Source organism: Sporobolomyces salmoneus (genome assembly GCF_050403485.1).
Source record: "Sporobolomyces salmoneus JCM6883 DNA, S_salmoneus_JCM6883_v1_ctg2, whole genome shotgun sequence".
NCBI lineage: Eukaryota > Fungi > Basidiomycota > Microbotryomycetes > Sporidiobolales > Sporidiobolaceae > Sporobolomyces > Sporobolomyces salmoneus.
In genome coordinates this window covers 520,268-538,428 of record NW_027481161.1, presented here as the reverse complement: position 1 = coordinate 538,428, position 18,161 = coordinate 520,268, and the positions used below count along the sequence as shown (strand labels likewise).

The 18,161-nt window shown below is 52.4% G+C and overlaps 7 protein-coding genes across 7 annotated transcripts; 3 read left to right on the top strand and 4 right to left on the bottom strand.

Annotated features, from left to right (window-relative positions):
- Positions 1-59: 59 nt before the first annotated feature.
- JCM6883_003715 (uncharacterized protein) lies at positions 60-1,225 on the bottom strand (the record flags this gene model as incomplete). Its single annotated transcript, XM_076628686.1, has 2 exons — positions 60-805; positions 868-1,225. 2 exons carry the CDS (start codon positions 1,223-1,225, stop codon positions 60-62), a joined length of 1,104 nt encoding a protein of 367 aa, XP_076491422.1.
- A 414-nt stretch (positions 1,226-1,639) lies between these two features.
- On the top strand, positions 1,640-4,824 carry JCM6883_003714 (uncharacterized protein; the record flags this gene model as incomplete). Its single annotated transcript, XM_076628685.1, has 6 exons — positions 1,640-3,011; positions 3,088-3,719; positions 3,799-3,870; positions 3,939-4,462; positions 4,529-4,643; positions 4,720-4,824. 6 exons carry the CDS (start codon positions 1,640-1,642, stop codon positions 4,822-4,824), a joined length of 2,820 nt encoding a protein of 939 aa, XP_076491421.1.
- Positions 4,825-5,194: 370 nt separating this feature from the next.
- Positions 5,195-7,504, bottom strand: JCM6883_003713 (uncharacterized protein; the record flags this gene model as incomplete). The annotated part of the gene is made up of 2 exons (XM_076628684.1): positions 5,195-7,252; positions 7,319-7,504. The coding sequence occupies 2 exons, from the start codon at positions 7,502-7,504 to the stop codon at positions 5,195-5,197; spliced, it is 2,244 nt and encodes a 747-aa protein (XP_076491420.1).
- A 661-nt stretch (positions 7,505-8,165) lies between these two features.
- On the top strand, positions 8,166-9,290 carry JCM6883_003712 (F-box protein; the record flags this gene model as incomplete). Its single annotated transcript, XM_076628683.1, has 2 exons — positions 8,166-8,472; positions 8,539-9,290. 2 exons carry the CDS (start codon positions 8,166-8,168, stop codon positions 9,288-9,290), a joined length of 1,059 nt encoding a protein of 352 aa, XP_076491419.1.
- A 455-nt stretch (positions 9,291-9,745) lies between these two features.
- JCM6883_003711 (uncharacterized protein) lies at positions 9,746-10,693 on the bottom strand (the record flags this gene model as incomplete). The annotated part of the gene is made up of 1 exon (XM_076628682.1): positions 9,746-10,693. The coding sequence occupies one exon, from the start codon at positions 10,691-10,693 to the stop codon at positions 9,746-9,748; it is 948 nt and encodes a 315-aa protein (XP_076491418.1).
- Positions 10,694-11,575: 882 nt separating this feature from the next.
- JCM6883_003710 (uncharacterized protein) lies at positions 11,576-12,822 on the bottom strand (the record flags this gene model as incomplete). The annotated part of the gene is made up of 2 exons (XM_076628681.1): positions 11,576-12,703; positions 12,772-12,822. 2 exons carry the CDS (start codon positions 12,820-12,822, stop codon positions 11,576-11,578), a joined length of 1,179 nt encoding a protein of 392 aa, XP_076491417.1.
- Positions 12,823-13,962: 1,140 nt separating this feature from the next.
- JCM6883_003709 (uncharacterized protein) lies at positions 13,963-18,153 on the top strand (the record flags this gene model as incomplete). Its single annotated transcript, XM_076628680.1, has 5 exons — positions 13,963-14,484; positions 14,544-15,187; positions 15,250-17,089; positions 17,158-17,917; positions 17,996-18,153. The coding sequence occupies 5 exons, from the start codon at positions 13,963-13,965 to the stop codon at positions 18,151-18,153; spliced, it is 3,924 nt and encodes a 1,307-aa protein (XP_076491416.1).
- Between the last annotated feature and the right edge of the window lie 8 nt (positions 18,154-18,161).

Genomic DNA, 18,161 nt, shown 5'->3' with positions numbered 1-18,161 from the left:
TTGAATTTATTGAGCGATCAAACAGGAAGACAGAGAGAAAAACTACCCCAAACTCGAATTCAGTCTCGACTCGCTTCTTCCTTCTCTTTCTTCTCCCTTGACCTTTTCCAGAACTCCTTCGAGACCAAACTCCTACACCAATCGTCCTCGTGATTCTCCCAGATGATCTTCGCCTTCGTTTTCCTTTCCGGATCCTCGAATTTCCTGATCCTTTCTTCCAATTCTTCATCGAGCTCATATCCTCTCCTTCCATCTCGCGGATACAGGCCAAGGTAAAGTTCCTCCAAGAAGGTCGATTCGTTCAGGAGGGTTTCGACGAGGAAGAGAGCCGCTTCAATTTGACGACGATGAGCAATCGGTTCGCAGTCGAGACGGATTCGAACGTGGGTTTGGGAAAGTGACTCTCCACGACCGAGGGAGGAACGACCCCATGAGGTGGTAGTGTGACGAGGGTTGAGATCGTACAGGAAAGGAACGGGGTAGTCGAGATGGGCAGAAGGAGTTTCGGGAAGATCGGGTTGGTCGGGTGAGAAATAGACTCGATCTGCGACGATACAGTCTAGTTGCGACGCGAGGGAGTACTCGAGGTTGGGGGTTCTCGCAAGAGATTCGCTCGCCATTACCCTGCGAAGCGCCAAAGCTCGAAGGGAGGGAAAATGCGAATTCGAGAGGAAGTGGTCTCCAGTCTTCGAGCTGAGCAAGACTGGGATCTGGACTGTGTCGATCGACAGTTCGACGACCTGGGAAAGGACGAATTGTGCGGATCCGCGCACGGTGCAGTGTTCGAGCGAGAGTCTCGTGATGTCTGTCGGAACGGCGATCGATTAGTGCCTTCCTTCGGGATTGGGGCGAGAGAGAGGAGCTCACGTTGGTGACTCCCTACAGCGTCCATGTGTACGTAGCCTCCTTTGATCCTCCATTCACTCGTCTCTGCGTAACAGTCCGGCGGATGGTACGAATACGAGAATCTCAGATCGCGATGATCGGTCCAGCTTTTGATCTTTCCCTTCAAACTCCCTTTCAAATGGTTCGTATCATCCTTCGAGCTTCTGAAATGGATCTTTTCAACCAAGAGAGGTTGCGACAATTCTCGGAAAGTTGAATTGACGAGGGAGAGGGAGGACAGAGTACGAAGTCGTTCCTTGTACGAGTCGTAAGTCGAGTCACATTGAGCTGCGAAGTCGATGATAGTCTTGAGGAGCTCGGGAGGGAGAGAGATGTTCATCAATTGCAAACTGCGAGTCGAGATGTGGGGAAAGAAGGAGAAAGAGGAGGGATGTAGCGCCCGGCTGAGGACAGTGTGAGAGCTGACGAGAGGGTGTGAGGTTGTGCCGGGTCAGTGAGAACGTGGAGGGAGCGGAAGAGGACGACGAAACCGATGAAGGCGAATTTCCGAAATTCTTTCTGCTCGAATAACGTCTTCAGAAAATACGAGAGCGAGCTCGAGATATCGCTGATTGCTCTATGATTGGGATGAGTATGTCAAAGGAGGCACCGAGAGAGAGAAATCTCATTGTTTACTCGAAGTCGACGTCGCGCGTTTCCCTCTCCCTCCCTATCCTATCCGTTCAAACCGTCGTATATTCAGTCGCACCACCTCCATCGAGCTTCTCTCGGGTACCAGCCTCTTCCCCCGTTTATGGCGACCTCGACTCCTCGACCTCCTCATTTTCGTCCCTCTGGTTCTTCCCGACTGCCCTTCGCTTCTTCCCTAACCGATACACCTACACCAGCATCTTCGACGTCTACCTCTACCGCCCACCATTCCATGATGCAATCGGCTCTTCCCGGTTCGACTTCTTCGTTCAACAACAAACAACAAACCTCTCACTACCGTTCTCACTCTGCTAGTCGTCCCCTGAAACCTTTGTCGACTACTACAAGGTTAACAAACATCTCGAATCAAAGCACACAACTCGATAGCTTGTTGTCGGGAGTAGAGGCGATCGAAGCGGACGAAACTGAGTTGGAGAGGAAGAGACACGAGGAATCGTTTGAGAATCTGATGAAGGACCTACAGGAAGCTAGGATATCGTCTTCTGAAAGTGGGGCATCGTCTGCGAGCTCGAGGAGGGAAAAGTTCCGAGACGAAGAAGGGGAAACGAGCGATTCGTTAGGAGACGACGAGGACGAAGAGGACGGGAGTATCAGGATCGGGCTATCTGGGATCAGGTACCGACCGAACCAACACCTCGAACCGGAGGAGGAGGAGGATGTCGGACATGATAGCGACGAATTGACTTATTTGACGATTCCTCGTTCTCAACTCGATCCAAACTCGCCCGTCAAACCCCTCTCTTCGGATAATAATGTCTTCTCTTCGACTACGAGATCACCAGCTGCGTCAAGTCGTCAGTCGAAAGAGAATCAGCCTCCTCAAACGACTTCCGCGTCAGCCAATTCGAGAAGTAAACAACCTTTCCTCTCGACATTTTCACCTCCCATACGCGCGTCCCCAGCTCCAGTCGTCAACAACCGACAACAAACTGCACTCTCAGGAGGAGGAGGAGGCGCAGTAGGCTACCGATCCTCACCGTTGAATCCTCTCCAAAACTCCCCGGTTCTCGCCCACTCAAACTCTTCCTCGAACCTCCATTCCCGAACCCGTTCGATCTCGTCGACCTCGGGTAACAACATCAGACCGTCACCCATCCGAGAGAGGGCTGGAGGTAAACCGGTCACCATCGAAGAAGTTTCCGATCGAGGAACTCCACCGCGTTCGAACAACACTCAGAATCAGTATCGCTACGCTTCTTCGCCCTTACGACGATCAGGAGAAGGAGGAGCAATCGGAACGACAACGACACCCGGAGCAGGGGGAAGGAGCCTGAGGTTACCGGATATGACTTTCTTGACTGAAGCTCTACAAAGTCCCATCGTCAAGCGAAACAAAGGATCGGAGCGATCTCCGGGATATGTCAGACGAGATGCGGGTCGCCCGATGGGTGCTGGCGGAGGCGGATCAGGTTCGGTAAAGACGAATAGCAGCGGTGGAAGTAAATCGAAAGAAGGTTCGTCGTTTTCTCTCTGTCCCAGCGCTTATTGCCTTCGTGGCTGATCTGGCTTGTCGACGTCGAACCTGCTCAGCTCCGCTCATTTCTGGCGCCCTCGAATCCCTCACTTCGAAACTCTCTCTCCTTGAACAAGAAAACGTTCAATCTTCGAACCGAGTTCGAGAACTCGAATCCCAACTCTCTCAACTCCAACACCGGGACATCGATCATTCCAGACGTCGAAGAGACGAGGCGGATGAGATTGAGGAAAGAGTCAGGAGAGAAATGATGGATTTACTGGAAGGCGAACGAGAACGACGTCTACAACTCGAGGAGCTCGTACAACAACTTCAATCACAACCTCCTCAAGCTCAACCGAACGTCCGTGCTACGAGAAGCAGCACCCAGCAGAAGAGGGAGAAGGAGGAGGAACGAGCTTGTTCGACAGCGATCGAGTTGAAAGATGAAGTTCAAGATCTTCGATTTGGTTTACAATCGCTCGGGTATGAGGTCGAAGGCGTGAGGACGATCGTCGAGGGGTTGTTGAACGATCAGGAAGAACGAGCGCAACAAGCTCAAGCTAAAACGAAAGCTCGACAATCGGAGCAGGATGAGCGGAGACAGAACGGGTTAGTGCCACACAAGGAGAGAAACGATGGTACGGACGAGAGACCTGGAACTCCGAGAAGTGAGAGCGGGGGAAGCAGCAGGATTAGTTTCATCAGCGTCAGTGCTCAATCTCTGTCTCACCGTCAAATCGATTGATTCAAACTGACGAACTCGTTCTTCTTCCCGTCGAGTGTAGGCTGAGGAGATCGAAAGGCTACAACGCGAGCAAGCGATTGAACTCGAGCGCAGAACTCCGAAGAAAGCACAAGTAAGTCATTCTGTCTGTTCACGCTCTATTTCAAATTTCTCTTCTGACCCTTGCCGTGTGCCTCGCAGCGCTCTCATCGTGTTCCGAAGCGAGCCCTCTCCATTTCCTCCTCGTACGATTCCGCACACGACTCGACGTACTCTCCGTCGCTCTCTTCCTCCGTTTCGTCGTCTTACGCTTCGACTGCACTCACTACTCCCTCCGAGGAAGAAGTCGAGGAGGAGGAGATGGAGCCTGATTTCGACCGAGCCGAGAGGATCTTCCAAGAAGTCGAGAGGACTGAAAGGAGGGAGAAGAGGGAACGATTCAAGGAGCTCGAGGAACAACGAAAACGCTCGAGTACGTCGAAAAGACGTGAGTCGACGCACGAGAAGAGCGAGGAGCTGTGCAAGAAATGCTTGGGAAAGAAGAGGGACGAGGAACGAGTCAAGGAGAAAGAGAAAGAACGACAATTGCGAGCCGAGAAGGAGGAGAAGGAGAAAGAGAGGGAGAGAACAAAGGAGAAGAAGAGACAACAAGAACGAGAGTTGCATTGTCGTACTCTTCAGACCGTGCTCGAGAAACTCGAGCTAGAGTTCAAGAACCAAAAGAAGTTCGTCCATCTCCTCTCTGCTTCTTTCTGCGCGTGTATCGAAGCTAACGAGTCATGAGTGTGCAGGATTTACATGGAGTTGACCCTCGAGTACCAATCTTTCTCCTCGAAGACTCCTACTCGTAAGCGAAAAACTCTCGCCGAACATCTCAAGTTATCGATCGACGTTCTCGAAGAAAAGGTAATTCTTTTGGTCTCCTCTCTCGATAACGGATGAACCGTGTAACTAACGAGAGAGGAACTGGGCGTAATTACAGGCGAAAGACGTTAAAGAATACGCCGACGCTCTCGAAGATCTATACCATTCGAACCCGACCCCCTCATCCTCTGCTCCTCAACGCCACCACCACCATCACCACTGATTTATACCTGTCTCCTTGCTCGACCTCGACGGACCTTATACTTATTTCGCGACCTGATACCCCTTTCCGTTTTCTCTTTCGTTTTTCAATCACGGACCACTATCTGTGTTCTCTCCATTTTCATATCGATTTATACTTATGCCTGACTATGTTGACGCTGCTTCTTCGTCTCAAAAGCCGTTCTTGTGTGAATAGAGTTCATTGCGTCTCTCTCGCAAGTCGGAAAGTTCAGAGATTCGAGATGACAAGAAAATGAACGAGTCTTGGATACACACGAAGAACTGATTGACTAGCTACAAGAACGACTGAACGGGAAACGGATACAGCGATCGGGCTCAACAAGCTAGAGAAAACCAGTTTCTCTCCTTTCCTACACCTCATCTTCCCACTCTTCTTCACTCTCACTGCTCTCCTCATCACTATCCCTCGCCCAATCTCTGATCATTCCGGCACCTTCTCCCGTCACATCATGACCCATCAAAGCTTGAACGAGGAAATAACTACGACCTCTCATCGCGCGTTCCTCTCGAGACATCGTTCCTTGAGGCCGAGGCTGAGGAAGGGGAAGTTTGTCGCTTTCCGAGCGGCGACGGCCAGGAAGAGGAACAGCGGAGTGCAGAGGTTCAGCGAAGTCTCGCTTGTCATTCGACGGTGATGATTCTTGAGCGGTGGTAGAGTCGACGAGATTGAACTTGACGGATTTCGTACTGATACTACTGTTCCTCGAATGAGCTGATTGCCTCCTCCTCCTCAAAGAATCGTCGATTGGAATCAAGGAACTCTTCCGCGAACTTGCAGTAGTAGTGCTGAGGAGAGAAGCTTTTCGGATCTGAATCGGTTCTTGTTCCGCGAGCTGGATGATTGAAGCTTCCTCGAAGGTCGAGGAAGAGGCGGAAGTCGGAGGGGTCGAGGATCCTTCTTCTGACGAGTCGGAGTCACGAGCTGAGGAGGAAGAAGACGTTGGTGAGATGGGCCGAGTGAGAGAGGAAGAGGGGAGTGTGGGAGTTCGATCAAAGTTGGAAGTCGCGGAGGTCAAAGCGGGAGAAGGAACGAGATGCTGAGAGTTTGGCGGAGGTAAGGCGAGAGGAGTCGAGGGAATCTCGAAAGGTCGAAGATGAGGAGTATCGTATGGGGAGGGATCTAGGAAAGGAACGTCGAAACCTCCTTCTCGGACTTCGATTGAAGGCACCGTCTCCTTCTCGAGTGACTCCAGTTCGCCCAAGTGACGATCAATAACGTCTTTCAGATCCTCCAAATCTTCTTCTCTCGCCTCGGGCACTTGAGTGAAAGCGTGCATCGAAGAAACGCTTTCTCCTCCTCCTTTTCGGTGGCCAGCACCACTAGGTCGTCTGTGACTCGTTTCGACCGAGGCGATCGAGTAGACTGAAGGAGAAGGTGGAACGAATGAGTCGCATCTCGAAGAAGGAGGAGGGGCGAAGACGTCGGTGAAGGAGGAGAAAGCTTGAGGAGGAGTCGAAGCGTTCTTGGTAGAGAATCGACGATATGATGAGGTGTTCCATTCTGGAGGAGTTTGAGTCGAAACGTGAACGGTGGGGCGAAGGCAGTAGTGACCGGCACTAGGCGGCGGTGTCGAAGAAGAGGAAGAGGAGGAGATGGTCGATGGTTCGATTAGAGGTTCGGATCGATTCGTCCAAGCTGTTGCCGTTGCGATCCGAGAAGAAGAAGGAACGGCGGCCGTTCGCAATGCCGATTTCGGAGGTCTCGAAAGAGGGACGATGCTGTCGTTGGAGAATGTCGCAACGGTGTAACACTTTGTCTCGCCAGCGAGTCGGTTCGCACCTCGCGTCTTCGTCGCAACCGAGTTCATGTCGGAAGGTGCGACCGAAATACTTGCGCGAGTTCGAACGAGTCGATCTCGACTGTATTCGCTTAAGCGGAGGGGTTCGACGTGCGAGATATTTGCGAGAATCGGGAACTCGGGAGGAGGCGTCGAGCGGGTAATTCGAGGTGTCGAGAGAGGCGACGAAGAGTCCAGATCGAGAGCAATTCCGAGTCCATCGCAAGGCTGAAGATGCGAGGTAGCGGAAGCTTTGAAAGTCGTCTGTGCGTTTCCTCCTCCTCCTTCGTAAGTGACCGACATGGAAGGCGGGATCGGAGGTAGAGGAGGGGAAGTTCCGACGGCGCCAGCGCCAACGTGAGAACGACGAGGAACGATTCCTTCTGTCGAGAGAGGTTGAGGTTTGTTACTTCTTCCAGATTCTCGACTGATTGAGCCTTCTTGACGACGAGTGATCACTTCTGGTGCCGGACCGAAGTAGCCTCGCGAGGGAGAAGAGGATGCGGCTGCGTAGCTCGGGAGAGAAGTCGGTGACGAAGAGGTAGATGAAGAGAGGGTCTGTCGAGGAGCGGAGAGCGAGGTTTGTGCTTGTGCGGGAGGTTTCGAGAATTTACGGAATGCCATCGACATCTAGAATGGTAACGATGTCAGCGTTGGCGCGGACAAGGACAGAGAGGAATGGAAGGGTGAGCTCACTCGGTTCTTTACATTTTCACCCTTCTTGAGTTTCCTAGGACCAGCCTGAAGAGGGAGAGGGACGGTTGTCACCGTCGTGGTCGTCATTTCGTTCGCCGAGGAGGAGCCTTCGTCGGACGAGGCAGAGCGGTGAAGAGGAGGTTGAGGCGAAAGAGATTGACGGATCCTCCTCGAGAGCTGAGCCATTCGCAGTTCGACTTCTGACACAGTCAGAGAGAGGGAGAGATGAAGCAGAAACGACAAAAGAGAACTCGGGATGAGGAGGATTCGACTCGTCCCGAACTTTGCGAAAAGCTCGATGCGGAAGAATCTTTGACGGAAAAGGAAAGTGTCTGTCGATGAAGTTGCTTCCTTCGTCCTCTTTCCGTCTGAGTTTGGCTAGATTACGTTCCACGCGTACCTCTAATGTCCACGAGGGCAGAAAGGATCTACAGAGTCGGAGAAGGAAGAGAGAAGAGAACTTCACCGAGCGGCGGTGTCGACGTATACTCTAGAGACGCATTTTCCGGAAGGCTCGAAGCGGTCCGTCCCAAGACTCGCACCGGACCACTGTAAGCGTCGTCTGACAACCCTGCGAGCTCGCGAGAGACGAGTCAAGCTTGAGTAGAACTTAATCTCCCTGCGAAGTCGTTTTCCGGTAGTTCGAGTTGCGGATGGCGAGGCTGAGTACCTTTGAGCGCTGTCGGTGCGCTCTGTCGGACCTTAAGCTTGTTCGAAACTCAGAAAGCGTAGCGTTGTGGTCTAAAACATCAGCGAAAGTTCCTTTCTTCCCCTCCTTCACTGCTCTCGCCCCGATGTCCGTCTGAACCTCGCCGAGCTCAATCAGAAACATCTACAGTACGCGTCAATGTCGAAACCTACGCTCCCGAACGAGCTCCTCCGCGACATCTTCCGTCATCTTTCTACATCTAAATCGAGCCTGTTCTACCTCTCTCTCGCTTCCCGTACCTTCTGCGACATCGCGAAACCGCTCTTATACTCCCACGTCACTATCTCGACGAGAACACAGCACGAAATGTTGAAGAGAGTGAGGAAGGAAGACGCTCGTTTAGTGAGGAAGTTGGTCATCGATGGTCGTATAGCTCGCGATCTGGGGCCACAAGCGAACGAGTGTCTTCAAGACCTCTTCCACGGAGAATTGCTGGACGTTTCCAGTGAGTTCTTCCCATCTTCGTCGAATGCGTGTTTTTGAGCCTGTTCCGCTGATACATCTTGAACAGCATTGGAAGTGTTACACGTACCAGGAGTCGTATCATCAGGATTTTTCGAATACACAAACTGGAAGGAAATCAAACCCGCCACGGATCTGATCGAACTGTCTGTTCAAAACCATCATACTGTCGGACCGTTCTGGGAACAAGTTCTCTCGCCACAGATTAATCGACCGAAGCTAGCGCGAATCGGCTTCTCGGGAGTGACTTACGAACGAATAAGGAACGCTGCTGAATCAGATAACGCTCGCTGGGAGGACTACTTCCGCCACCATTCGACTCTCCTCCAACGTCTCGCGCCATCAATCGAAGTGATGGTCCTCTCTCAGGAAGATGCAGAGCCTGTCCCTCAATCGAGCGGTCTCTTGATTCGTCATCCAAGCTACGGCTCAGTGCTCGACCTCTGGCACAAACGAAAAGGTTGTAACCTCTACCTACCTCATGGACTAGGCAGTCAAGATCTCAAAGCAATGCTAGAAACGATTCGACCCGTTCCTCCACGGCCCATCTATCTTTCCCTCCCATGGTCTCGTTCCAAAATCACCGCAGAAGTTCGCGCGAACTTATCGGAGATGAAAAAACTCGGGGTCGAAATCCATCTGCCTAGTGAAGGTTCCGCAAGAGATGACGACGAAGAGGAGGAGGAGGAGGAGGAGGAGGAGGAGGAGAACGAAACATCAATCTCGTTCATCCCACGCTCGTTCGTCGCCTTCGTCGCGAGGCAAAAGAAGAAGGAAAACAAGGAAGAGGAGGGATACTGAAGAGCTATGAACAGGGAACGAGAAATCGCAGAAGAGACGATCCTTGGGTTGTGCCGGACTGAAGTGAGTCGAAGAAACCTTCGGGTTACGAATCCAGTCTCCTCGTTTTGCTTTGTCTACTTCCGCAGTAATCTGTAAAGACGCGTGCATGAACCAGACACGAGCTCGTGCTGATCTGAGTATCGTTTGAGGGAGAGTGTTCCGCTTCGACCGACAAGGAGCAAGAGAGAGAGTTCACCGCATTTGAGGACCGCGCGCTTCTGGTCCGGTATGAGTTCAGAAGTGACCGAACGACGATATATGGGTTGCAATTGAATAAAGTAAGGACTCAGAGAACGACAAGGTAAAGTGGAGAACGAACGAATGAGAAAACAACAAATCCAGAACAATCCAATCTTTCAAGCGTTCGAAGGCAGTCTGATCACGAGAACTTCCTCTTCCTCCTCCTCCTCGTCCTAATCGTGAATAGTGTCGGTTTGTGGCACGAAGCCGGACTGGGAGTACGGACTAGAGTTGAAAATGAATTGACGACCTCCCGACTCGATTCGAAGGAAACTCTTGCGATCTGGTGCGGGAGGGCGTGAGAGAGTCGTATTCGTTTGAGACGATTCGCTTCTGGAGGAGGACGAAGAACCAGTCGAGGACGAAAGAGAGGGGGAAGTGAAAGAACCAGAGGAACAGGTCGAGAAGGTAGGAGATTGAGCACCAATCTCGAGGTTCGAAAACGTCGATTCGATGCTCAGAGAGGGAGAGTATTCGGGAAGGAGAGTTGGTAGCCAAAGGGAGTCGAGTTCGGGAGTTGGCGGATTCGAGAAGTTCCGACGAGGATTCGTTTTCGAGGATTTCCTGAACCCATTTGGTGCCAATCGAGCGATTCGACTCGGTTTCAGCAGAGGAGATGGCGAGTCGGTAGGATTTTCAGTGTACCAGGAAGGGAGGGGCCAATCGACTCGTTCGTCGCAAGTGCTCGTCCATAATCCATCCACAACTTCGCACGGATAGTGAACATTGGATTGTTCTTCTTCCGTTTCGTCGGACGAGGAAGAAGTAGAGGGAGTAGGGGAGGCGAGAAGCGAAGAATCGATTTCTGGAGGAGGTTTTCGAGGGATCGAGCGAGAAGAAGCTGAATCTGAACTTCGATACGAGGGGCAAGGGGAGAGGGGAGGCATCGAGAGTGTAGGTGAGAGGGGCGGGAGTATCGGAACAGAAGCGGTAGAGTCCGATGAGCGTCGAGAAGGTATCGCCATTGATGATTGCGAAATTGAACCGGGATTTAAAGGTTGAACTCCTCCTCCTCCTCCCGAGTTCGAAATCGCACGAGTGACCCTTTTCATGAGTCTTCCCGAAGGTCCATCTCGTTTGAATGGGTTCACAGTCGAGCGACGTCCAAGTGGTTCGACCATAGTTCTCTCGAGAACGATCGTCTAGCGGAGATTGTCGTTGGCCGGCTGGAAGGTGTGGGAGTAGGTCGCTCTTAAGGGTGTGAGGGAGAAGAGGATCAAAAGTCGAGAGAGGCTGTGGAGATTTGAAGTAATCAGTGATCGAACGAGTCGAACGGAAACTGAGACAAATTCGACTCTCGGACTTACCTTGGCTCGATACGATGCCGTAACGGTCTACTTTCTGGCTTTCCTGAAGTATGTACTATCGTCTGATGATGCCCCGGTAAACACTCTTCCCGAGCTACTGAGTCTTCGAGATCTAGATTTAAAGTTGCGTCCGCCCTTCCGACTCAACCCTTGTGGTGGGTACGTACTTCGTCACGAGATCCCTACACTGTAGTCTGCTCGATTACCCCCGGTGGTGGTCCTCACTTGTCGGTTGAGAGGCCAGGCTTTGAGGTCAAATCGACGAGTTGAACGATCAATCGAGTAAGGTGGTGTTGCTGTCGGTCGAAGCGTGGTAGCGGAAGTACAGCAGTCTCGCAAGAGCTAGTGAAGGTTGCATGGTTGAAGGTTGAGTGAAAGCCGAAAGAACCAGTCGGTGGATCCAGTTTGAATCCGAACCCATCTTGTCCCCGAAGCTCGTGCATACTGCATGACTTCGCTCGTGTATGACGCTGTACGAAACGAAGTCGCCGAAAGATAAGATGGTATGAACTTCGGGACGAGGATTGAAAAAGACTGAAAAGCTTTTCGTCGCGAAAAATCGATGATCCTCAAAGATTCTCGCTTTTCAAGTATAACAGATTAGGTACGGGTGAACAACAACAAAGTAGGTACAAAGGAATCTGAACGGTTGAGCCAGCTCATAGTTGCGAAGAGGGTTGGGGAAAGGGAGGAAGCTCAATTCTGAGGATTCGACAATTCTTCTGATTTCTCGTTTTTCAGCGCGTCGGCAAAGGCGTCGCTGAAGATATCCTCCGAAGTGTAGTTTGATCTCGAAGTGAAGTTCGGCGTCGGGCATAGACAGATGGTACCGGGAGTGAGGACGAGATGGTCGGGTCGGTAAGAACTCGAGGTAGTACTTCTCCTCCGATCGAGGGAACGCGGGAACGCGAAGGGCGACAAGTCGAGATGGAATGGAGCAGCGGGTCGAAATCGAGGAGAGCTCCGAGAGGGCAGTGAGAGGTTGAGGAAGGGCGCAGGAGGAGACGAGCTGGCATTGTTCAGGGGGAAGATTTCGACGTCGTCCACCGCTGGCGTTTCGAACTCACTGACGTCCGTGTCGGTTTGAGTGAGGAAGGAGGTGGTCAGAGATGGGGAACGGGTCGAAGGGGTAGCAGGAGTTTCGAAAGAGGTCGTCAAAGAAGGGTTTTCATCTGAAAAGGCGCATCGTCGATCCGAGACCGTCGTCAAGGGAAGTGGTGACGAGGTGGGAGAGTCTGGAAAGAGGAGCAGAGAGTCGGTTGGACTGATTGATCGATTCCTAAGCGGTTCGAATTGCCTCGGTGCAATGGAAGATCTGCGTCGACGAGATGCCGAAGAACAACGTCGTTCTCCCTTCAACGATGATAACCTCCTTGAGCGTAAACGGTCCGTCACGGTATCGACGTCGACGAGACTTTGCCTCCTATACTCTATCGGTTGACCCGTCTTGCATTCCAACTTGAATCGATTCGCTGCGGCAGCTCGAAGTTCCGACGAATGTCTTCTTCCGATCCGTGGGTGTTTGCTCGGCGCGACGTCTACTGTTTCTTCGACCTCCTGAGGTAGAGAGGCGAAAGGGTTGAGGTTCGTAAAGAGGGACGGAGGGGCAGAGCTTTCTTCCTTTCGTTTGTGTGAAATTCGGCTCGAGTCTTCGCACGGTGATGCTCTCCTATGAAGAACGGTGATTGGCGGAGTCGTCGAAGGACGTCGACTCGGAGTCGGAGAAGACACGGGAATGGAAGGGGGAGAAGGGGAAGAGGGTCGGGTTGGGTTCGGCGAGATGGATCGAAAGAATTTGATCTTTGAGGTCGAGCGCGACAAGACCTGCTCGACGTGAGTAAGGTGAGTTTGGCGGGCCGAATGAGACTGCGAAGCGAGTGAGCTGTACTTACGTTTGCAGCTCTCAACAAAGCAGAATCCGAGTTCTTTGAAGAGGACGGCATTCTGGTTCGACGTCGGCTACGGGTCACTCAACTTGTCTCCGACGGAACCGTTCTTTTGGTTGTTCTCCACGTCGAAGTCGAGTGAATAGAAGAAGAGAAACCCCTCAGCTTGAGGATCGACGCTTGACCAGGACTTGAAACCGATGGCGGGCCGCTAAACGGGTTGGGGTCCGACTCCCACGCCCTGAAGATTTCTTGAGTGATCGAGAGTGGAAAGAGGGAACGCAAACAAACACATGGGCGGAAAAGCGAACGAGAGGTCCAAGTTCGGAAAGTCTCTGGCGACTCGGGCCAAAAGATGGCTAGACCCTCCCCTCGTTTCATTCGGCCCCCGGGACCGTCGCAGTAGCGTTCTCTATTCAGTATTGGAAGAACATATTGTACCGGAACGACAATCCGTGAGAGAACGTCGACGGTAGAAATCGAAGAGTCGTCGGTTGAAGAGGACGATGTGGAAAGGTCGCGTATGTCGCTTGCTGAGGTATCTGATCGCGACGAGGTGGAGCTGGATATTGATATACGATAACGAGCTGTTCTGCCTACGCCGTTGCGAGTGAGCGAGAGTCCGACAACAATGAGAATCGAAATTACCGCATATTTCTGCACGCACGAGCTTTCCCTAGCCTGGTCGGCTTATGAAGCGTATCCTGTAGTATCCAGCAGGGAGACCGCTCAGTTGCCGCAAGTTGTCGAGAGTGATAAATAAGAAGATGATGAGACATCATTTCTTTACCTTCTACTTACACTCTCAGTCACCGATCGCTTACTCGACGAGGTCACAGAAGACCGACAACAAGTCATCAAGGCCTACAGCGAAGCACTACACTCACCCAACGCGTTGAGAGGATCGCTCGGATCTCAGATTTAGTTCATACAACTTCACAGGCGCGAAGAGGGAGGCTCGAGAGGTGGAATACTCACGAGTGGTCTGAGGCTGCTGTCAAGGTATCTTGTAAGTTACGAACGGCCCACCTCCAGGGCTCTCAGAGAGGTCGGAGAAATGAGATGAAGATGGAAAGTTGGGAGATTCCGCGCAACTGTTGGAGCGCTAATGGGGTGCCGGAGTACACGGAAGTCACTGTTCCAGTAGCACAAGGACAATGCGTCGGCAGGAACAGACGGATCGATCAGATCGACCTGATGAAACATTTCGCACTCCGTCTCTGCGCGCCTACCGCTGACTCTGCCGTCCTCTTTGTCTATGCAGAGTGTCACGAACTACAAGAACGTCCGACGATGACGGAAACCTCGATGGGACCGCCCATCTCTCCGATGTCTCTCTCGAATTACCCTCCAATGCTCGAAGACGACGAATTCCTGCCGTCTTGGAGTCGGGATCCATCTCCTCCCGATGCTAGCCGACAAAGAACCATGTCCGGAACTTTCGAGAACCTCGCTGGGTTAGACACGGATACTTTTCAAGATTCCCTCGCTCCCCTCTCCTTTTCGAACGTCGCTTCATTACCATCACTCTCGCCGAAAGCCGCCCCTGTCACCCCGCTCGACGACTCTCCAGCTCCTTCGATCACAGGCGGCCAACCGATGCCGCTCTCGACTGCGCAACCTCTCAATCCCGCCGAGGACTTTGGCGCGAATCTTACAGAAGGTTTACAGCGACGAGATACGGTTGATGGGGCAATCGACGATAAAGGTCGCATTCAAGTGAGTACTCGTCGCAGTATGGCGTTATGACAAAACTAATTCTCGCGGTCGTTCGACAGGCTTTCGCGAAACTCGAATTCGATCACTTCGATATATACATCCAGAAGCTCAGTGTCGTACTCGGTAGACGTCCAGCGTCAGTTTGGCCGAGGAGAACGAGTCTCGCGAGTCAAGGAAGCTTCAAACTGCCTCAATTCTCAAACGTTACTCCGCCGATCAAAGAGGAAGACAACGCGCCGAACTTTCCTTTCACCGCGTCTCCCGCTCCCGTCGCTCAATTATCTTCATCAACAGCAGCGGCAACCGCGAAGGGAAAAGAGAAAGCTGTCGAAGACGAATCGTTCTCGGAATTCATCAAATCTTCCCCTCCCCTCGTCGCTGCCTCGAACCTTCTTCCCGATCAGCAAATACCGGAAATCTCGCTCTCGGAGAGTGCCGATACTCCTTTAGCTCCGGTCGCATCTACTTCCAAAATCGATCCACCTCCACCTTCAGTCGCCAACACGCCTCTCCCATCTCCGCTTCCGATTCAATCGACGACCGATATCGACCTCGGCTCTCGTCGAGCTATCTCGCGTCAACATGCTAGACTTTACTATGATGACGAGCTGGGAGGATGGATTCTCGAGGTTCTTGGAAGAAACGGAGTCGTGATCGAAGGGCATTGGCGTGCGAAAGGTCAGAAGACTTTACTACTCGAAAAGTACGTCCTCCTCCTGTTCTGTCTTCAGGTTCTTCAGCATTAACTCGTTCGACGTCGCTCAGGACCAAAATTCAGATTGCCGATCGAATTTTCCATTTCCTCCTACCGACTATCGACATTCAGCGAGTCGGAGGAGAGGCGGCGTCAAAGGGAGCAGCTACAAAGGGAGGAGCGAAAGTCACAAAAGCGAAAGGGAAAGGCAAGGGCAGGGGGAAAGGAAAAGGGAAAGGAAAGAGCAAGATCAAGGTCGACGGAGGAAACGAATCTTCGAGCCTCTCGGAAGTTTCCGACGGCGAGATCGGTCGAAAGCCTATACCCCCGATTTCTGCAGACACTGCACCGATACCTGTACCAATCGATCCCTCGCTGTCCTCGATCAAACCTTCCCCTTCTCCCGCCGAACCAATTCTTTCTCCTTCGCTTCTCGGCTCGAACCCTTCATTACCTCCTCTTCCCGGTCGCTCTTCGAGTCTTCCGAATGGCTCTTCTCGTCCTTCTCGGAGTCCTCTTCCTCGTCAAGCCTCGCTCAGAGCTCACAATTCGATGGCTCCACCTCCTCGAGCCGCCTCTCGAAACGCCTTCTACACGGAAACGCCAAACGTATCAGGCCAGATCTCGCCGTCCATTCCGATCGCACCGATTCCTCCGACTGCCGAAGAACTCGAACTGGGCAGACAAAGAGCTGCCATGATCGCTCAACTTTTCAACGGTTCCGGCGCAGGTCAAGGTTCAGGAGGAGTCGGCGGAAAATCTCCGACCGTCGTTACGCAAGCGAGTTCGAGAAGACCGACTACTCGCAGCGGCAAGGGTAAATCGGCACCGACGAATCTCGTTCCCGCTCGAGGAAAAGGTCCAGGAAAGGGCAAAGCTCCTCCTCCTCGACCGAGTCAATCCTCGCTCGGATGGGGGGATGATGACGATAGTGACGATTCGGACGACTCGGACGATAGCGAGGACGAAGATGTGGATGTCGTTATGGCGGAAATTGAAGCCGCGCTCGTTCGCAAAACTCCCGTCAAAGGACCTTCCTCTCGTGCCCCTTCTCCCGTCCCTCCAGTACCTTCCCCCGCACCCGCTGCTCCAGCTCTTCCAGCAGCTCCTTCGCCTCCTCAGGAGCCGACTCCTCCAGCTCAAGTATCGATGAAACAGCCGAAACGTCGAGCTTCGAAACAAACGACTTCGACTTCAACTTCAGCTTCGACTCCGGCCGCTGCTCCTTCTCCTTCTCCCGCTGTCTCGGACGTGCCAGTGGATCCACAACTCGTATCGACTTCGTTACCTTCGCTACCCCCCCTCCCGACTTCAGCTGGCTCCCTACCTCTTCTTCCAACAACCTCCGGAAGCTCATCTCTCCCTCCGGTTCCCGTCGGACTCAAACCCGAGATCGCTCAAACCGTTTCTCCGTCACTTCAACCTGCCTTGATGCCTCCTATTCCTCTCTCTGCGTCAACTACGGCTCTCCCCCTCGCTCCCGCCTCAGCATTCAAACCTCTTTCTACGGCGACACCTACTCCGCCAGTCGCTTCCTCTTCCTTTTCAAAACCGCCGAAGAAGAGTCACAAAACCAAGACGACGAAAGCTGGCGAGAATACATCGAAGAAGAAGAAATCGGCAGCTATTCCTATCGATCCGAACGCGCCGATTCCAGTCGATGGAGCTCCGACAACAACCGAGCCGGTCAAACGTCCTCCTCCTTACACGCCTGCTCCTCATCCAGCTGGAACTCCTTGGCCGACTCAAGCTCCCGCCGACGATCGACACGCGAAACCACCTTACACCTACGCTTCCCTGATCGCTCAAGCTCTCGCAACTACGGATCAACACAAGATGACAATCAACGACATTTGCGATTTCATGACGTCGAGATGGCCTTACTTCAAAGAGAATCAATCCGGTTGGCAGGTGAGTCGCTGCTCTGCTCTTTCCTCTGTTGAACGCGAGTCTGACACCGTTTTCCCCTCTTCCCGCAGAACTCGGTCCGACACAATCTTGTTCCAGCTCGAGGATTCCTGAAAGTGCTGCGACGTGCGGACGAGGTAGGAAAGGGAGCTTTCTGGATGATGGATCCGGCTCAAGCTCCGAATTTCGACGGATTGCACTTTCGAAGAACTCCTCAGTCGAATCCGAAGTCTGCGGTCAAATCAACATCACCCGCGAAAGACAAGTCTGCTCCAGGTCAATCGTCGTCTTCGAAAGGAGGAGGAGCCGCGGATTCGAAATCGAAGTCGATAAAATCGAACAAATCAACGACAATTCCGATTCCCTCTTTGTCGATATTACTATCAGGAATCCCTAGCAATAGCGCCATCCTTACGAACCCTCTACCGATCGTCATCGGTCCGCTCCCAGAATCTTACGTTCGACCTCCTACGAGCAACTCCCACGACGAAGTCACGACCGCTCTCATCGCCAACCCTCCGTTCGTAATTCATGAAGGCAAGATCACCCTCAACCCAGGATTCTTCTCTCACCTCTCGAAAGAACAACTCGACAATTACCAAACTCTTCCTGCGAACAAGACCGTATCAATCCTTCAAGCTATCGTTGTGCAACAATTCAAGGACAAGACGAAAAAGAAGCCCTCGACTGAGAAAGTTCGGTCAGCGAAAGAGCCCGCCAAGACAGCGACTTCCTCGACGTCGTTCGACGATGACGCAGCGATGAAGGATCAAGCGGAGGAAGAGGACGAAGACGACGACGAAGAGGACGATGCAGGAGAAATCGAAATTGGTGAGCTCATTTCGCGAGTTCGGCGTTAAAAAAACTCGAAAGTGAAAAGAAAGCTAAATATGTATTTTTACTGGGCAGGAACGAATCCGTCGTCGTCGATATCAAATGCTCTCTCTTCCGTCGTTAGGACAACGACGACCTCTACGAACGGTTACAGTCACGGAAAGAAACGAGAACGCGAACCAGATCTCATCGTCGACGATTCTGAACCTCTTCTCAAACTGTCAAAGTTCTGAAGCAGTCC